Raw genomic sequence first — 18,638 nt, forward strand, 5'->3', positions numbered from 1 at the left:
ATCTATTCCTTCAGCCTCTCCTCCTGAGGATTACTCTTTTGGGGAAACTTTACATACCGTGAGGGAGCATTTCCACTGGGAAGGCCGGGATTACTCAGAATCCAAGAAAAGGCTCAGAGACTTTCTTTTGTTACCTCAGCACAGACCCCTTGCTATTCCACCAGTGTTAGATATTGTGGATGATGTGTTCTCTGAATCCAGTTTAAATCCTGATTCTTTGCCCCCTGCTCCAGTCTAGCCTAACTGCTACTACAGAGTCCCTGACTCTCACAAATTTCTTTCTAAAAACCCTGTTGCTGACCCAGAAACTATTTCCCAGGGTCCCAAAGGGGTAAAGGCTTCCACGACTAAAAATCCAGTTCCCTCTGACAGGGATTCTAGAGCATTAGACAGATGGGGGAAGAAAGTTTACACCTCTGCAACTTTAGCAGTGAGAGCGTTAAATTGCCAGTTTCACATGCTTAAATACCAACAATATTTACTGTCTCTGTTAAACCAGAAAATGCTTACAAGTTCAGAACATCCTGACTATAAGGAAATGCAGGATTTATTGCATGCAGCTGAACAAGTGGGAAAACATACTCTGCAATGTGGTTTTGATTCATTAGAGGCTTCCTGTAGAGCAGCAGTTACAGGATCTAATTTGAAGGCATGCTTGGTTAAAAGAACAAGGTTTACCTGATCATGTTAAGGCAAAATTATTGGATGCACCTTTACAGCAGGATGTTTTATTTGGTGTTAAGGCAGAAGAGGTATTAAAGAAAATGGAGGATAAGGCAAAATCTATGCAAACAGTGAAGGATTTCTTACAGGTACAGCCACCTCGATTTAGCAGAAATTGGCCTTCGAAAAATTGGTTCTTTCCAGTGTCAGACCACAAAGAGACAGATACAAATGCCCAAGAGGCAGATCTCAGCCCCAGGGCTCTTACAGGCCACGCCAGTGGGGTGCTTCAACCCCAAAAGGAGGGGAAGACAAGTCACAACCTTATAGGAAACAGTCCCAATGATTTCCCCCTTCAAATGCCAAGCACTTACCTTTTGGCAGCTCCCTTAGGGGGAAAAATAGCACTTTTTTCACAAAATTGGCATATAATCACCCAAGACAAATGGGTTCTGAATGTTGTGTCTCAAGGTTACAGGTTCCACTTTCACACTTTAACAAGGCTAAAAGGAATGCCAGACCTGCTACAAAATCAATGGGCAGAGGCACAAAAACAAATTGCAGCCCTCATGGACATGAGAGCTATTCAAAAAGTACCACAACAGGAGCAAGGACAAGGATTTTACTCAATACTTTTCCTGGTCCCCAGAAAGGACAACGCCTGGAGACCCATACTGGACCTTTCTACTCTAAATACTTACCTGGATGTTCCAAAATTCAAAATGTTGACACTTCAGCAGCTTCTTCCCATGTTGGGCAAGAAGGCTTGGCTTGTTACTTTGGACCTCAAAGAGGCATACCTGCATGTCCCTATCAGACAAAATTGCAGAAGATACCTCAGATTCATAGCTGGTTCAATGCATTACCAATTCTCTGCGCTGCCCTTTGGACTGCGCCCAGGGTCGTTACAAAATGCCTGGCACCAGTAATTGCATTTTGCAGACAAAAAGGAATTCAAATATATCCATACTTGGACGACTGCCTTATTCAAGCAGAGAGCAGGGACATTCTTCTAAAGCATCTGGCATTTGTAAAAAGATTGCTAATTTGCCTAGGGTACACTGTAAACGAAAAGAAGTCAAAACTAGTGCCCTCACAAGAGATAATATTCCTGGGTGCCAGCTTAAATACAACGGCCCAGATGGCTTATCTCACGCCAGACAAGCAAGGACAACTGACTCAGTATTTTCAGTTGATGGCAACAGAAACCCAACTCCCTGCAAGAAAAATTCTGCAGGCCTTGGGGTTCATGGCATCCTGCATACTACTAATACCATATGCCAGACTGTATATGAGGAAATTACAATAGTACCTAAAAAGTGTTTGGACTCAACACTGTCACAGTTTGGAAGCAGTAATACCACTCATTCCCTGCCTACAACAGGAGTTTCGATGGTGGGCACAGGCTTGTCACCTCAACAAGGGTCAGCCTTTCACTCTACCCACAGCCAGGCAGACACTAACAACATATGCCTCTGATTACGCCTGGGGAGCACACATGGCAGGAAAATGTATTCAGGGCAAGTGGGCCGCAGACCAAATGCATCTTCACATCAATCAAAAAGAAATGCTAGCTGTACAAAATGCCCTAACAGCTTTCAAGGACCTTTTGCATCCAGGACAACTATTACTAAAGACAGACAACACCGCAGTAATGTGGTACATAAACAAGCAAGGAGGCACTCATTCTTATCCCCTCTGCAGACAAGCCATGACCTTGTGGAACACAGCTATAACCTATCAAGTTCACCTGCAAGCACAATTCCTGCCAGGAAAGAAAAATACTCTGGCAGACGACTTAAGCAGAAACATCATGGATCCTCACAAGTGGAAATTAAATCCACAAGTATTCAGCATGATAACACAAAAATGGGGGAGCCCGGACATAGATCTTTTTGCCTCCCCAAGGAATTCCCAACTACAGAAATTCTGCACAAGGACTTACCACACAGAAGCATGGAAAGTGGATGCCCTTTCGTTCAGCTGGAAAAACCTACAAGTGTTTGCCTTCCCACCACTGCCTCTCCTTTCAAAGGTACTCCAAAAGCCAGACAAGAACAGCCAAAAATGATACTGATTGCCCCAGACTGGCCACGCCAGCACTGGTACCCAGTCTTGAAGAACTTAGCTCAAGGTCCACCATGGATTTTACCTCAAATTCTGCATCTTCTGACTCAACAAAACAATCAGATCCTGCACAGCCAGCTCAAAACCTTAAACCTGGCTGCATGGCAGATTCCTTAGTCAAGAAGACAACATCTCTGTCTAAAGCTGTTATGGATGTCATTTTGGAGGCCAAGAGGCCTAGCACCAGGAAATACTATTCAGAAAAGTGGAAGAGATTCTGTGCCTGGAACCAGGCTCAAAGCTTTGACCCTCTTGTCCCAAATATTCCTCAGATATTACAATATCTAACTGAGATGCTGGACAAAGGCCTATCCTTTTCATCCATTAAGATACACGCCTCTGCCATCTTGGCTCATTACAACACAGATCCTCCTATTTTTTCTCATCCATTGCTAAAGCAGTACCTCAGTGGGACTAAAAACATAAGACCGCCCTGGAGAACACCAACACCAACTTGGGACCTCAATTTCGTCTTGGAAAAACTAACTTTACCTCCTTTTGAGCCAGCAAATGCAGCAGAATTAAAATGTGTCATGGAAAACTGCTCTGCTGCTGGCAATAGCCTCAGCACGAAGGGTCTCAGAGTTACAGGCACTAATGGCAGTAGAGCCTTTTATCATTTTTCACCAAGACAGGGTTTCTCTAAGAACAAGCCCTTCATTTATGCCAAAAGTGGTATCCAGTGTGGCTCTTAACCAAACTATTCACTTGCCGACTTTTTATCCAAATCCCCAGAATAAAGGAGAGAGACTCTTGCATTCATTGGACAGACAGTTATGTTTCTACTTGGACAAAACAAAAGCTTTCAGGAAAACTGACCAATTGTTTGTGGCATATGCTGCAGGATCACAGGGAAAGTCTATTTCAAAGCAGACCATTTCAAAGTGGATAGGACACTGTATCCGGTTCTGCTACACACAGCATGGGAAAACTGTACCTGGCAACATTAGGCCACATTCCAGCAGGGCAACAGCCACTTCAACTGCCTACCTTAGAGGAGTACCTACCAAGGATATCTTGGAAGCTGCAACTTGGAGTTCAGTGCACACCTTTACCAAACATTACCACCTGCCTCTTTATTCTAAATCCAGAGCTGGCTTTGCCACTGCAGCGCTGCAGGGTCTCATAGCCACCCCAAATCCTCTATATAACCAGCCACCATACCTCAGCTTTGAGATTCAACCCAATTGTAATGACTGCAGCAGTGAAACACGATGAACATAGTACAGTTTTGTACCTACCATAAATGTAGATGTTTGAGTGTATTCACTGCTGCAGTCTAGGTTACCCTCCTTCCATCCCCTCTTTCTTAGCTGGGACTTATCCATACCTTTCTACCCTATGCTACCTATGTGGAGTATTTGCTGGTAACTGAAGTTTTTGGTTTTATTTTTTATGTATGTTTTATTAGCAATATGTATTGCCTACCTATTTGGGGGCACCTGACATCTGGGGCAAGAAAAACTGAAGAAAATGGTGTCTGCTGCATCTTGTATACCCCTGGCGCACTGACGTCAGGGAAGAAGCGACAGCAACTGACGCCGGACCAAGACTTTGGAACTCTGGCTGACTGCGGGACCGCCTGACGGCAGGATAAACCCAAGTGTAATGACTGCAGCAGTGAATACACTCAAACGTCTACATTTATGGTAGGTACAAAACTGTACTTTGTGCCTGCTTATTTGAACTGTTTCTTTCTGAAATTGGTGCGCCTTGTTTGCTGTCGCATAGACTAGATTCAGGCCTGATGAATCTAGCTTTATTTGTATAATGTGAGCCAGGCCATCTTTTTTTGGAGAAGGTTCCCCTGCACCCTAGTGGCAGGAGTGTGCAGTTAGAACTTGTCTGATTGAAGACTGCTGGAACAGGGCTCAGTTTTGAGCTTTTTTACTGGTTAATTGGGCAATTTGTTTAAATCAGTTTGCTCGTTTTCTATTGTCATATAAAAAATTGCACTTTATTCATCTGCTTTTACTGTATGTGTGCTTCTTTCTACTTTATTACTTTATTTTGCTTGTGCTGCCTGTTCTTAAAAGTATTTAATTGCATTTATCCTGCTGCATGTATTACTATTCGTTAGCCTGATTAAATTGTAACTGGTATTCTAAGCCTTTGGTTTAAGCACTTGGGCTTCAAACCAGTTTTACATTAAGAAGGTTTGTGGCCTTCACTGTTGTGACAGGACAGGTAGCTTACATCTTTCTAAGTTGGGAGTTGCTGATTGAAGGTTTTTACTGTCTGTTATTCTAAAAGTGTATTAGTTCTGGTTTAAGCAACTGGGCTTCCGGCCAGTTATTTTACATTAAGAAGGTGTGGTTTGCAGTCTTGTGGAAGGAGAGGGGAGATTCTGCCCTTCTGAGCTGGGAATTTCTGGTTAAAGGCTTATTGTGCCTGCTTATTTCAACTGTTTCTTTCTGAAATTGGTACACCTTGTTTGCTGTAGCGTAGACTAAATTCAGACCTCCTGAATCTAGCTTTGTTCCTATAACTTGAGCAATAATCCAGGCCATCTTTTTTGGAGAAGATTCCCCTGCACCCTAGTGTCAGGAGTGTGCATTTAGAACTTTTCTGATCGAAGACTGCTGGAACGGGGCTCAGTTTTTAGCTTTTTATTGGTTAATTGGTTGAAATCAGTTTGCTCATTTGCTACTGTTAGTAATGTCTTTCGGCTTTTCCCGGTTAGAGGTCGCCACAGTGGAACTCCGGTCTGCTAATGATCGGCAGTGGATTTTTTTTTACAGTGCCGAGTTGCAAGCCCGACGCCCAACCTTTAAAGAAGGCACACCCATTCACGCATGCACCTACCTGCATGTCTTTAAATGTCACTCGACTGCGAGAAGGACATGCAGACTCCACACAGAAGGTGCTCCAGCCGAGAATCGAACAGGAGAACCTCTTGCTGTGAGGCGACAACGCTAACTACTGCACCACTGTGGCTCATTTGCTACTGTTGTATTAAAAAAAAATACACTTAATGCATCACCGCTTAGCTAGGGTTAAACTATTCCCGGCGCCATAAAGTCTGTTCTTCAAATTTCCCCTTAGAACTAGCCAGTTTTTTTAGTTTTTGCACTCAAATATGTTTCTTTGAGCTCAACACTTGTTTAGAACTCATTGTAAGCACTAAATAAGCTGCAAATTACTACAGAACTCAACTTTCCTCACTTGTCTCGAAGAAAACAGTTTTTAGTACTTGATAAACACATATCCAGGCATGTCTGAGGGTCAGCTCCCGATGTTTTCTCCTCTCTACCTGATGAATCTGGGCATCTTGGGGCAATGCAGCAATTGCCTCATGTACGCAGACAATCCTCTCCTCCTACCACCCAACACTACAACCTGTGAGAGATGCACTTGTATAGCCAAACGGCTTTGCTTCCAAAGACTGGACTAGACAGTCGAGGAGAAGGCAAAAACACTTGCACAACACCACACTCATCACATAGTCCCTCAAAACCTACACCACCAAAGCACACACACACAAACACAAAACACACACCTATATTCACGGAGGCTCTCAATAAAAACCTGCTCAAGCAACAGAGACCTCCAAAGCAGAAATGCAAGCAACCTCCACCCCCAACACAACCCAAATGACACACAGCCCACAAACTCAGTGTGCCACTCAACTACAGCCCATAAGGCACAACAGTGTACCCAACACTCAAGTCATAGGTGACTCTATAGTCAGGCACACTGATGTTCCACTCACCAGGCTAAACAAGTTGAAAGTTAATGTCAGCTGTCTGTCAGGTGCCAGGATCCGCCACATAAAGCACGCACTCAGGTCACTCCATGACAAGTACAAATATGACTCTGTCATTGTCCATGTTGGTGTGAATGACCTGAGATGTACCTCCCTGGACTACATGAAAAGAGACGTGGAGGAGCCATCTGATCTTGTACCCAGGCAGGTATGACCCTAGCCCTGAATAGCATCCTGCCGTCACCCAGAATGATACCACAGTACAAGGACAAAATGATTAACTTGAACAATTAGCTAAGCTTCTGGTGTAATTCTAAGGGAATCCAGTATATGTCTGCCTGGGATGACATGATCGACAGACCACGATGCTTTGCCAGAGGTGGCCTGCACCTGTCACCGCCCTTGGGATTTCAGATACTGGCTAAGGCTCTTGCCACCCCTATTGTGCATTTTTAGGCAAGGTTCAAATGACAAATTCACCACTGTAACAGGTACAAGCAAGCAAAATCTGAGGGTAATGCTACTCAATGCTAGAAGTCTAAACCTGAAAATGCACTCACTCGAGGCACTCTTTAAAATGGAGAACATCGACATATGTGCAGTGACAGAGACCTGGTTCAAGGCTATAATTCGTACCACACCTTTTGGCCACGTAAGGCGGAGGCGTGTCCATATTCATTAAGAATATCCACACCTCCAGGCTAGTTGCTCAGCATAATGCATCCGCGATTATCCAAGTGCAACTAACGCTGGGCAAGACCGCAATCCAAATTGTAGCTTGCTACAGATTCCCCACCATGCCCCAGGATTCTCACTCCTCATTGTTTGATGCACTGGAAAATATTAGAGTACAGTCCAACACCCTAATAATGGGCGATTTCAACGACCCCACCATTAACTGGGAAAACTACTCGTGTACCAACGCCTTTGCTCAGTGTTTTCTGGAATTCATAAATTCCAATGCCTAGGATCAACTTATCCACACCCCCACCGGGGACAGCAGTATTCTAGACCTGGCCATTACCAACATGGGCGACCAGTGTTCCACACCAGAGGTCAATTTCTCATTGGTCAGATCCAACCACAAGCTAATCACCCTAGACATCCACATCCCCCCCCACCCCCCATTAGGGAAACCACCGTAAAATATCTCTCCAAAGCCAACTTCACAGTTCTTAAGACAGAAGTGGCAAACATCACGACACCCATGCATGCAGACAATAGAGGTACGACTGAATCCTGCACATAGCACTTTATAAGCACTTACATGAGTGCATGGATCATGCTATCCCTAGCAGAACCAAGATGCTATCCTCCAAAAAAAAGGAAGTCAATCTGGTGGTCACCTGCCATAAATAAACTCTATAACAGAAGAAAGAAACTGTTGCAAAAAAGAGTAAAATCCCATGATTGGAGGAACTCCCTGGTCAGCCTCAGTAAGAAGCTGAGATCCCTCATAAAGTCTTCCAAAACTAGTTAAGAAAACAAAATCGCCACTGATTCTAAAGACCACCACAAATCTCAATGGCAACAATCAGATCTGCTCTGAGTTACAGCACAATGGCAGTAAATATACAGAACCAACTGCTATTGCAAACATACTGTCAGATAGATTCCGTGCTAACTTTACCCCCCTCTCACCCCCTAAATGGCCCATCCCTATACTGGAAGAATGCAGAGTTCCTGTAATCACGGCTGCACAGGTAAAAAATGCACTCTCCAAAGCCAAGAACACAACATCCATGGGGCCTGACAACATCCCAGGCTGCATTCTACATGAACTACAGAACGAACTGGTACCCCACCTAAAGTACCAGGTTCAATCATAGCCTCACCTTAGGCTTTGTGCCCACTGAATGGTGCACAGCGATGGTTATCCCACTCCACAAAAGGGGAGCCACCATGGACCCCGGGAACTACCGTCCCAAAAGCCTAACGAGCCTTGTCTGCAAAGCCATGGAACGTATCATCATGGAACTTATAAACAGAGACACTGGTAATCTCCAAACTCTGGACCCCACCTATTTCGGGTTTGTAAAAGGCAGATCATGTCTCCTAAACCTGATAGACATCTTTAAAGCAGTCATCAAAGCTGTAGACGAGGGTAAGGTGGTTCACACAACCTATCTAGATCTCGCCAAGGCTTTTGACATCATCCCTCACTCTGGAATTATAGATAAACTCACTAAACTAGGTATAATTCCCTATGTCACAAGATGGGTTGCCAACTGGCTCACTGACAGAACCCACACTCTGAAAGCAGCGGACTCCAAATCCAACTTCAGACCAGTGACAAGTGTAGTACCACAGGGTTCAGTCCTAGGTCCTCTCCTGTTTGGTATTTACTTCTCTGAAGTACAGGCTAACACAGAAGGTCTTTGGCTAACGAAGTTCACAGATGACTGCAAACTAGGAGCCATAATCGAAACTCCTAACAATCTGGACATCCTTCAAAAGGGCCTCACTTAGACAGATGCCTGGTGTCAAAGTCATGGCCTCAAGCTCAATGCCAAAAAGTGCATTGTCATCCCCTTTGGTAAAAACTCTGTACCCATGAACTGGTTGTCTACTTAACACAAAGTATGATGAGACCTTGGGACGCAGGTGGACAGTAGTCTGTCCTTTGATAATCACATCGCCACAGTAGTCGGGAAATCCTTCTACGTGGCACACCTAATCACAAAAGGTTTCTCATCTAGAAAATAAAAGGGTATTTTTCTCCTCTACTCGTCACTCATTAGACCCATTATAGAGTACAACGCCCCTTTTGGTATGTACCTCACAAGACATCTACAACAACTGGAAGGGCCGCAGAAATACCTTACAGAGAGGATTACCGGCCTCAAACAGATGCCCTATGCAGACAGTATAAAAAAATCTCCAGCTTTACTCTAATGCATATCGCCTACTCAGAGGCGATCTCTGTCTAACATACAAGGCTATGTCAAACCCAGAGATGTTGGACATGCTTCACTTATGCTGGAGGGATAGATTCCTGTCCCAGAGACTTTCCATACTCTGGAACAAACTACCTAGCTATATCAAACAAAGCTCCTGATTAGCACTGTTCAAGAAAAATCTTGATGATTGGATGGGAAATAGGAAATTCACCCTGCGGATCACTTCTGTGGCTCTGCACAACAGGGGCACAGAAAAATAATTTTCTTGGGTGGCGAAAGCCAGGGTACCTTTTCGGCTAGGCTTATATAGGCCCTAGGGCCAATAGCCTAGTACCTACCTATGAACCCTCCTTGCTTAGTAAAGATTGTCGATTTAGGCATTCAGATTTTGCTCTGCATTAAAGCCAAAGAAGTTCTATCTATACTTAGCTGACAAACCTGCTCCACCTTAGAGTATGGCTACTAGATCCCTTGCTCCTGCCTGACCTTCTGGTGTGTGTTTTGGAGGTGATTAAAGCTGCTAAGATGCATTTCACTCCTCTATCTAATTACTTCTACTACATGTAACTGTTTCTCCATTTTGAGAGAGAGGTATCCCTTGCTGCCTCATTCATTTGGTTTGCAAGGTATTCTGTCCTACCTCAGACACCTCTTTGATTCAGGTCACTATTGTTCCTTGTTTATGGAGTATGTCTCTGGCATTTCTGCCCATTGTGATCTGCTAGAATGCAGAATTGTGGTCTGGCACTCATCAGGTTAAGCAGTTCCTTAAAGAAGGCACTTTACATCTGTCCTCTGAAGAACCCTTTGCTTCTTTGGAATTTGAATTTCATGGATGACAGTCTCGCCAGACAATTGTACAAGCCTGCTGGTTCATCAGCTCAGAAGTTTCTTTTGAAATATATATTTCTTGCTGACCAGGGTCTCAGAGCTTTGGTACCTTATTTGGTGTTTCTGAAGTATCAGATTTATTTTAAGGCTAACCCAGGTTTCCTTTGGAGTAATGATTTCAGAAATATTCATAAATGTTTCCAGTCATCTCCCTGCTTCTTCTGAGTTTCGAGGTGGGGGAGAGGGAGCCCTTTACACCTTGGATGTGCACTGCAAAGTCAGGTTAAATGTAAAGGAGTTCTCCATCTCCTTTGCACCAGGAAAAGAGGGCCTGGTAGTTGTCAAACTTTCTTTTTAAGTGGATTACTAACTGCAGGTCTGTTGACACCAGACTGCTCACCCTCCCTTGAAAAATGCTTCATCAGGGTTCATTCAGCCAGGTGTGTGGCTGTTTCTGATGTGGATATCACAGCTGTGCCATCTAGCTAATATTCACACATTACTGCTTGGACCATGGCTCAAGGAACTTTTATGATATGAATGCCTGTTTCTGTTCTTTTTATCTGTTTCACAAACCCAGACTCCTGGGAAGTTTATTTTGCTGCTTACAATTCTTCCCAGTTGCACACTCACTGAGGAGAACTCCTGAAGTCAGACGGAACATCTCTCTCCCCCATTGTTTATATTGTACATAGTCGGTCTCTGTGTGCCGTTACCTTACTTTTGCTATCTTACACACTGAGCGCTCTCTTCACTATTTCATTCTCTTCTTCCCTCCTTACTCTAACCACCCCTTCCTGTTGTCCCTTATACTGTCTGCTTTGTTGTTATTACGGTTATTGATTCATTGCTATCTTCACACAGAATTTTGTTTGCATTTACAGTACTTCTTGTTAACTTGCTTGGCTACTGTCTTTTACATTGTTCTAGGCTGAGACTGAAATAGGTCCATGTGGATTAGTGCTCTACCCCAGTTACCAAACTGAATAAATAAACCAGTATGTGCTGATTGTGTATCACTGCCTGTGAAGGGAGCACTCCTCAGTTGTTACCTTTTACCCCTCCCAGTCATCGCCTATGACTGAATATCATTTACAACCATGCTGCCACTGAAGTTTCCTGTAAGTCGGGCAAGGATGTTTCAATATCCTTCTACATGTTTTTCTTTGTTTTTTGCCCGGGTTTTCGTGAATGGAGGCAAACTGCTGTCTGAAGGGGGTTGGCATGCTGTCTTTGTCTCGTATGTGATATGACAAGGCAAACACTGACAGGAGGCATGCATGCTCCCTATTCAGGAAGTAAGGTCAAAAAATAAAACTATGATATTCAGGAGAGGCTTTAACTCTATGCCCAGAAGGAGGTACTCTCCTCATAGGTCAACTGATATGTTATCTGTTATGCATTTGATGGAGGTTCCAGTGCAGGTACTTACTCTGTCTGTAAAGCTTTCCCTGTGAACTTTTATTTATTTATTTTTTTAATCATTAGTTTACAGCAGAATAGCTGTAGTTAGCTAGTTTACCTGAAAAATGTTATCTGCAACTAGCTTAATCTTACTAAGCAACACCCTCTTAGACTGAATTTGTCCTATTCTATTTGTACTGCAATCATACTGTCTTACTCAGAAATGTAAATACTTCTTGAGTGTCTTATATTATTGTATTAAACTTAGTAAGTCCTTCAGCTGCATGTCTTATACTATTGTATTCATACTATATGTTAATGTGTTGTCTCTTATGATGAATTTTTCTCTTTATTAACTCCTGCTGCTTATGATGAGCAGCATTGTAATGTATTGTATGTTGATTCACACAACTCCTTATGTAACTTTGTACTGCATAAGATTTATTTACCTGTTTGAATAGTTTCTGTTCCTGTATGAACTCATGTACCTATGTCTACAAGACCTCTGTATTGTACTGTATTGATTTATTATACTGTTTATGTGGAGCTTTTCTCCCCAGGCCTCCTCTGAACAGGGGGTGAATGTCCATTTGGACTTTACTGTTCAACAAATGCAGTCAGTCAGTCAATAAATAAATGGAATTGGACTCGGAACTAGGTGAAATGGAAACTACTGCTTACACTTTGATGCTGGTGAAGCACGAGTAATCTCTCATATGCACAAAAGTGTGCTGGGTGTAAAGCGTGACATGGTGGTCAAGTCTGTATGTGCATCTATATTCTTGTTTTGCTTTTAACTTTTTTTTCTAGCAGTTAAAAAAATCCCAGTTTTTTATTAAATGAAAATTGTCATGACCAGTGAATTCTGTATGCTTAGCCTAAATATTAAGTGAATTCTGTATGCTTAGCCTAGATATTAAGTACTTATCATATATTTTTTTTCCTGCAGTGGTGACTCCTTTGAGGAACAAACTGAACAGTAATATGCATTCCTGGTAGGTTGGCTGTAAAATGAACGTAGCATGTAATGACGATTAATTAATTACAAGTAACATGAATTATGCAATTCGTTTTAGGAACCCAGAATGCACAGTGTTACAGAATCTGAAGGAAGTTTTAGAAATTGACTTTCCTGCTCCTTCTGCTCATGAAATATCTGTAAGTTGCGTTCAGAACTGGAGAATTACTGTTTTACATAGTTTTGATACTGAATGTTTCTGTCACTTTTTTTTTTCCTACTTTGCTTTAAAATGAACTGCCATTTAGAATAATGCAAATGAGTGTAGTTTGTGTTAGCATTGAAGACTGTTGTAATAACAAAAGTTAATGAAATGCAGGCAGTGTGTGAAGTGGTTATGTCAAAGAACCCATTAAATCTGTCTCTTGTGTTTTTTTAGTACTCTGTTTTTTCATAGGGCTGTGAGGTGATTAATGTTTGTTTCTCAGCAGGAATTATTACTTCATAGTAGATGTGTGAAGTACAAATTGGTTAAGATGTTTAGGTTTATTGAACATGTTTTGATGGGCAACAAGCATAACGTTATAATTAGATCAGTTGAGTAGAATGTATATTTGTGTGTGTTCGTACATGTAAATGTGTACACACACGGGCTGAACATTTGTTCATCTTTCTAAGTGGAGACTAAACATTTCCTCTTTGGTTGTATATAATTTTATGAACCTTTTCATATAGTTCTGTTTCAGAGGCTTGCTGGTGGCGTAGTTATAGCATTGAACTCAAAAATCTTTGCGACTGAATATTGTATATGCCATTTATGTTGTACCATGTTGGCTGTATTGTGCTGTCATTTGCATATATGACTTTAGTTATTCTGACTTTGAAGGTCTTTTTCATTGGGCAAGCTTTTTTTTTCTGGTTTCCCCAGCTTGGCACAATCCCTGAAATGTCTAGCTCGTGTGTTCAGGGGCACTCACGTCTCCTGCTTATGCATATCATAATATGATAGTTTGAGCGAGGGTGGTACATATAGCTCTGAACTCTCCAGTTCTTTTCTGCTTTCGATCTTGATCCTAGCATACATCTTTGGTAGTTCCTCTGTTTTTAATATAAATCACAAAGATCTTGAGATTATTTTGTGATTGTCAGAGCAGCCAAAACCTACATTAACATGGCTTGTATTACCTGAGGAAAGTGCACAGTGTCAGCAGGTGTCATAAGTACTTGTCCATGCTTCAGTCAAACCGTTTGTAGAATGCTGCAACAAGAAGCTAAGCCTTCTTTATGATAATGTCCTTGGAATGTGGCCCACACATGGACTAACAGAAGAACCCTCACTTGATGCCAATGTAGTGCCAAATAGAATGGAGAAAGTAAGGGATCTGGAAGCAAGGAAAAGACCAAAGCTTCTGCCTACTTTTCCTTTCCTGGTGATTGCATCTGGTTCTTTTCATTTGACCTATTTTCTTGCAGCTTGTGACTGAACTCAAACTATTGTTGACTGTAACACTGCAACCAGGAGAGATGTCCCTTGTCAGCTACATTTAACAGTGAATCTTTGGGTTTTAGGGTATTCATCCTGTCCTTGAGGATCTGAAACCGCACTGTAACCAGCCAGTTTGTGTAGAACTAAGTTTTGAATGCCCATGGTTGAATTTGGGTTTGGCAAGTCTGTTTCTTTTGCTTTCTTGTGGGATGAAAAAGGCTGGATAACTGGAGTTAGTGAAATTCCCAGTGGATTTCCCACTGCAGCTGGGCCATTGCGGATATCCATGATATCGGGCTTGTGTACTAAGCTTGATTTTTGTATGGGATCTGTCCTTAAACGTGTGACTGCACGTTTAGGGAGCCTTGTCTGTTAGAGCAAAGTTATGTATTCATATTTAAGTGGGGAGGTGGACTGGTCTGTATTGGATCTATGTCAGCCACAGCCCAGGAGTTACAATAAAGTGCAAGTTCTTGTTTTACAAGCCTTCATCACTTCTTGTGGACACTTCCCAGGTGCTATTCATCTGACAGCCAGTGTTTCCTGACATGCAGTCATCACCTCTCACTGGGTAAGCACAAACCACTCTCTTCTGGATCTAGTGTTATAGAAGTCTCTCTCTCTCTCGGTCTTCTCCCTCTCTCTCAGACACCTGGGAGGGAGATCCTAAAATAAAGTAAATTAGTATGTAGGAAAGAAGAATGGTGAATCTTGGGTCATTTGGTAGTAGAATCTATACTAAAAGATGCCAGGATGGCATTTTGTGGGCTTGGAAGCATGCACATTCTGCTGTACTTGCTCTCAAAGCTGAAGCCTTCTAAACACGTGGCAAAAAGGAATGTTATCCTGACTAAGTAAACCATGGCAGATTCATATGTGACCTTTTTGGTTCACTGCAAGTCCAGATATTGGTGCACATTTCTTTGCTGCTGGGTAGAGTCTAAATCTGTGGGCATGGTTGGCAAGTGGGTTGTCTTGTATGGGCTTCACATCCTTTAATTTATTTGTTTTACTTGTCTCAGTTCCAGTCATCTTTTGTGGACCATGTTCTAGAATATTTGGCAAAGCTGCCTGATTTTATGTCCCAGGGGGTGTCTAGAAATGTTTGTCACTTGTATTAGTTCTTGTTGTTTGTCCCTCATGGCTGCCTGGATAATGGCTGCACTATGATTAGCTGCCATCATCAGAATCCTATGATTAAGCTGTCAGTGGAAAAACTTGGCAAAACCCTTAAAACATCATCTTCTGTAGGCTTTTGTCTTTTCTTCTGTAACTGTGCTGATGCCATGGCTTTAACAGCCCCCTCAGGAATGTCTTCATTGGAATAGTGTCCTATAAACTCTCCTTTTAATGATGAGCTGTGCCATGCTACATGGATACTTCTCTATGTGGGCATGTTCTCTATGGGCAGACTTTCCCAGGACCTGGTGGAAGAAAAAGAAAATAAATGGTAAGCACTGCAGAAGGCTTCTTTGATATCCCTCTTCCTCCTTTTCTTTTAGGCAGTCTTGGTTAACTAAGAAGAAAAGGTTAACCAGATATACAGAGATTTTAGTGCGATAATAAACTTGTAACATCAAAAATGCACTGCAGGAGGTAAAACAAATCACCGGACTTCCAACCATAAAAAACAAATATTTATTGAGTACTCTAGTAAAAATGGCCCTTTTTACTAGTGTACTCAATAAATATTTGTTTTTTATGGTTGGAAGTCCGGTGATTTGTTTTACCTCCTGCAGTGCGTTTTTGGTGCAAGAAGAAAAGGTTGTTCATAATTGGAACAATTCAGTATTACGTAGTTTTATTCCCTTCCCACCAAAGTCTTACAAGTTGCTAACTCTGCACAGCTTCAACAGTCTTTATCTTTTTCCTTGCTTCATGCCTGCTGCCCATGGAGTTCCCACCAAGTCAGTGGTAATTCATCCTCCGTTATTAGGACAAGAGATCATTACAGTCTAGCCATCATCCAGGCAGCAATGAACAATTTTTGTATTTTCTCTCACTGACAACCCTGCTGGTGGCTGACATGTGCATTGGTATATTGAAGTGCTGATGGGTTTTCCTCTGTGATCCTGCAGGTCTTTGCATACACTCCATGAAGGCTGCCACATGGATGAAGGTCAGCAGAGCAAAGCAAATGTCCCTGGGGTATATGTTTCATGCTGTGCACCTCTCTCCCCATAGGTGTCAAGATTGCAGCAGATCAAACCACCTCCCTCCAACCAGATTGGGAAGCCAGCTTCAGCATCTCAGTCCCTCTACCCTCCCTTGTAAGCTGCTGATCTGAAGTTGTTGTCTTCTTTTGATCTTCAACCTGCGGGTTTCAGATCTGACTCTGCCAAATACTCCAGCCTTGGAGCTGAAAGCTGAGCTCCTCCTATGCTACCCATAATGCCCTACTCTCCTGCCATCCCTCAGATCTCATTTGCCGCTCGCTTGAACAGCTGTGGAATCTGTCACTGAACTCCCTCCAGGGTATATAAGCTTTTTTTGGGTGCTGTAAGTTTGTTTTGAATATTTCATCTCTTTTTCCTGTTCCTTAATTTCCTACCTTTAATAATAAGAAAATTATATATATTAAAAAAACACGTTTTTGTTTTAGTTATCTGGTAGTTTAGAGGGCTGGTAGCTTAGGTCTTTCTATCTCTCTTCTTCCTTCTCCCTTTTCCTCTCTCTTTTTCTTCCTGCTATGGCTGATTCTTAGTCAGCAGGCATTAGAAAATGCACAGAGTATGGGCATAAGTCCCTTCCTCCGATGGCCACACTCTGTGTGTAATCTTCTTAGGTGCGTTCCATCTAGTTACCTCCTGTGCTATCTGTGCAGGCTTTAACCAGTACATGCTGATGGGAGGAATAAATTAATCCTCAGGGGTTTTATCCCCCCCCCCAAACTGTGGAATCCACTTCAGGGGCTCAAACCCCACCAAGAAAGTGGCTGAAAAGGCTAAGGATCGGGACAAGCGGAAACGGACTCCTAACAAAGTCTCTGCCTTCTCGGAAGAACCTCCAGCGAAAGCACACCCATCTGCCTCAGCATCTTCTCTGCTCCAATCTACTCGCTTCTCCCCAGAGCCGACGGGTCCCTTACCCAAGTCACCTATTCTGGAGTTGCCCAGGCACTACTCCAGGCCTGGGTCGACAGCCTCTTCTGCAAGGTCCTCCTGTAGCCTTTCAAAGTTTGAGGTGGACAGGCTCATGAGGGAATTTCTGAAGGCGTAGATTCAGATGGGAGCTTTACTTGCTCTGGCTCCCCCTGAAGTTTTCATGCCTCTCTCTTCTTCTCCGATCCACCCATCGGTGTCTGAGCCCTCAGATCCGAGGATCTCAAGTTTCAAGACATTGACTGGTACCTGTACCTCGACGCCGATGGTCACCCTGAGTAGTTCGGCTCCAGTGTCTTCAGGCCCGACTGATTCTCTGAGTCGTAGTTTTGGAGCCTGGTAAGAGGGGTTGGCTTCAGTGACCTGTTTTTCATAGCTGTCTCTTCCCCTCAGTGCTTCAGATCTCGATAGTTTGGCTCTGACTCCACCTTCAATGCCAAGTGTGGCAAGAGTTTGCGGGGCTTCAACAGAGCTGGACTCTATCGAGTTGCCCTCACGAGTCTTGTTTGCCCTCTGAGTTCAGAATAGTAGAGAGGGTTCTCTCAGCTCCTACGAGATCCTCAACCCCCCCCCCCCCTTCGGACCTGACCCCTCTCCCAGCTGAATTGCCTTCGCTGGATCCTTAGACATTATCCACCATGGGGACAGCCTGTTCCAGGAAGCATTCAGGTGGCTCCTCTGCAGGGGTATCCAGTGTCTTCCGACACCTCCTCTGAACATCCCCCCCGAGGAGGTGCACAGGAATCATGCCTGCAATAGGAGGCACTTGGATTCCCATCTGGAATCCCTTATCAAAGACATGGATTTGGAAGAAGGGGAGAGCTCCCCTAGATCCCCACCTGAGGCTGTCTCCTTTGGAGACATCTTGGAGATCCTGTAACAGAAAGGTGGGCGCTCTGTCCACAAACCTAACTCTGATGAGTCTGTGTTCCTGGAAGCTTTCAGGACAGGGCCATCTACATCCTGGGTTCCCTGAATTTACTGATTGACTTGATTTCTAGCAGGCCATGGAAGGAACTGGACACTGTAAAGCTTATACCTAAATGCACGGATAAGATTCTTAGCACGCCTGCAGATAGGCTGCACTAGAATAAAGGTGACCCAGTCGATGCTGTGGTGGTGGCAGCTGCCACAAAGAAAGAGCTGGCACAAGAAAGCTCTTCATTCACCCTCTGGACTGGGAGTCTTGGGCGATGGACCGGTTTGGTAAGCAGGTCTATTCTTCAGTGACCTTTTCCCCTGCAAGTGCTGAATTACTTGGCACATGTTATCAGCTTCAGAGAGACCTTGTGTAGGAAGTCTCTGAGCCCATCCCGGGGTCCGTGTCTGAAGAGGACAAGAAGGTTATCTTCTCCAGAAGGCCACCTTTCATGCTATTTCCAACACGTCCATGAGATTACTCTCGCATGCTGCAGAGGGTTCCTCAAGGGTGGTCGGTTCAGACGTAACCATTAGGCATCAT

At 43.4% G+C, this 18,638-nt stretch overlaps 1 protein-coding gene across 1 annotated transcript in view; it reads left to right on the forward strand.

Annotated features, from left to right (window-relative positions):
- Positions 1–18,638, forward strand: part of FANCL (FA complementation group L) — a gene marked incomplete in the record, with an annotated part of 1,961,518 nt that overhangs the window by 1,549,559 nt on the left and 393,321 nt on the right. The window contains 2 exon segments of the mRNA XM_044054938.1: positions 12,581–12,626; positions 12,708–12,789. Coding sequence (XP_043910873.1) covers positions 12,581–12,626; positions 12,708–12,789 — 128 coding nt within the window.

This window comes from Protopterus annectens, chromosome 1.part2, assembly GCF_019279795.1.
Source record: "Protopterus annectens isolate FY-2018-M chromosome 1.part2, PAN1.0, whole genome shotgun sequence".
Lineage (NCBI taxonomy): Eukaryota > Metazoa > Chordata > Ceratodontiformes > Protopteridae > Protopterus > Protopterus annectens.